The sequence below is a fragment of the Nicotiana tabacum genome, chromosome 11 (assembly GCF_000715075.1).
Source record: "Nicotiana tabacum cultivar K326 chromosome 11, ASM71507v2, whole genome shotgun sequence".
In the NCBI taxonomy this organism is placed as follows: Eukaryota; Viridiplantae; Streptophyta; class Magnoliopsida; order Solanales; family Solanaceae; genus Nicotiana; species Nicotiana tabacum.
In genome coordinates, this window is record NC_134090.1 from 18,230,201 (window position 1) to 18,231,237 (window position 1,037).

Genomic DNA, 1,037 nt, shown 5'->3' on the forward strand with positions numbered 1-1,037 from the left:
AGGACAGGAAACATCTGATACATAGAAGAAATTGGAATTACCAACACAACCAGCAGAAACGACAAAATGGAAGAACCTTTTCGCTGAGAACAAGATGGCTACGAGAGGTATGAATATACAATTCATTGCACCTACTATTAAGAATGGAGTCAAAGTTGCAAAACTAGACAAATAGGTGGTTGAATGAGCCACTAAGCGATGGAAATTGGCCTTAATTGTGTATATAGTGGGAGATACCCATACTATAGCTGCCTTTGAAAGATTTGTCACATTTTAATGGAAATTTATTGCTAAACCTACAATATACTTGCATAATGATGGGTATTTTGTGGTCAAATTTGCTAGTATGGAGGATAGAGATGTTGTTCTTTATTTAGGGCCTTACACGATAAATATCAAACCAATTATTGTTAAAATGTGGAATGCTGACTTTGATTTTAATGATGAAGTATTGAAGACCATCCCACTATGGATTCAATTTCCAAATCTACCACTGAATTGCTGGGAGGGTGATTCATTGAGCAGAATTGGAAGCACATTGGGAGTTCCTGTATATGCTGATACTTGCACCACAAAGGTAGAACGTATATCCTATGCTAGAATTTTGGTCGAGCTGGACATCACAAAGTCACTTCCCAAACAGATCATGGTGGATGATCCTAATGGAAGGGAATTTGAACAGGAAGTATGGTATGATTGGATGCCTATGTACTGCAATAAGTGCTTGCAATTGGGGCATGTGTACTAGGAACCACAGGAGGAAGTTATTCCTAAACAACAGAAGAGGAAGCATCAAAAACCTCAACAATTCTGGAGGAAGATAGGACATGAGGAGGGGGGACTACAAAGAGATCGACATACTTAAGGCTGTTGTACCACAAATCCAAGTACATGTGTGGAGCTGAAGTGAAATGAAACGATATAACATCAAAGTCTCTCAAAAGCTCTAGATATGCCTACAGAGGAAGAAAGTTGGAAGACTTCCAAGAACAACCGTGTCTCAAAAGGGGCCAAGATTGTGAAAAGGAACACAATGG

General features: G+C 39.1%; 1 protein-coding gene across 1 annotated transcript; it reads left to right on the top strand.

The window, feature by feature from the left end:
- The first annotated feature begins 346 nt into the window (after nt 1-346).
- On the top strand, nt 347-748 carry LOC142165752 (uncharacterized). The gene has a single exon (XM_075224122.1). The coding sequence runs from the start codon at nt 347-349 to the stop codon at nt 746-748; it is 402 nt and encodes a 133-aa protein (XP_075080223.1).
- The last annotated feature ends 289 nt before the right edge of the window (nt 749-1,037 follow it).

Coding starts and splice junctions, on each gene's coding strand:
- LOC142165752 (XM_075224122.1), top strand. CDS start 347: ATGGAGGATAGAGATGTTGTTCTTTATTTAGGGCCTTACACGATAAAT.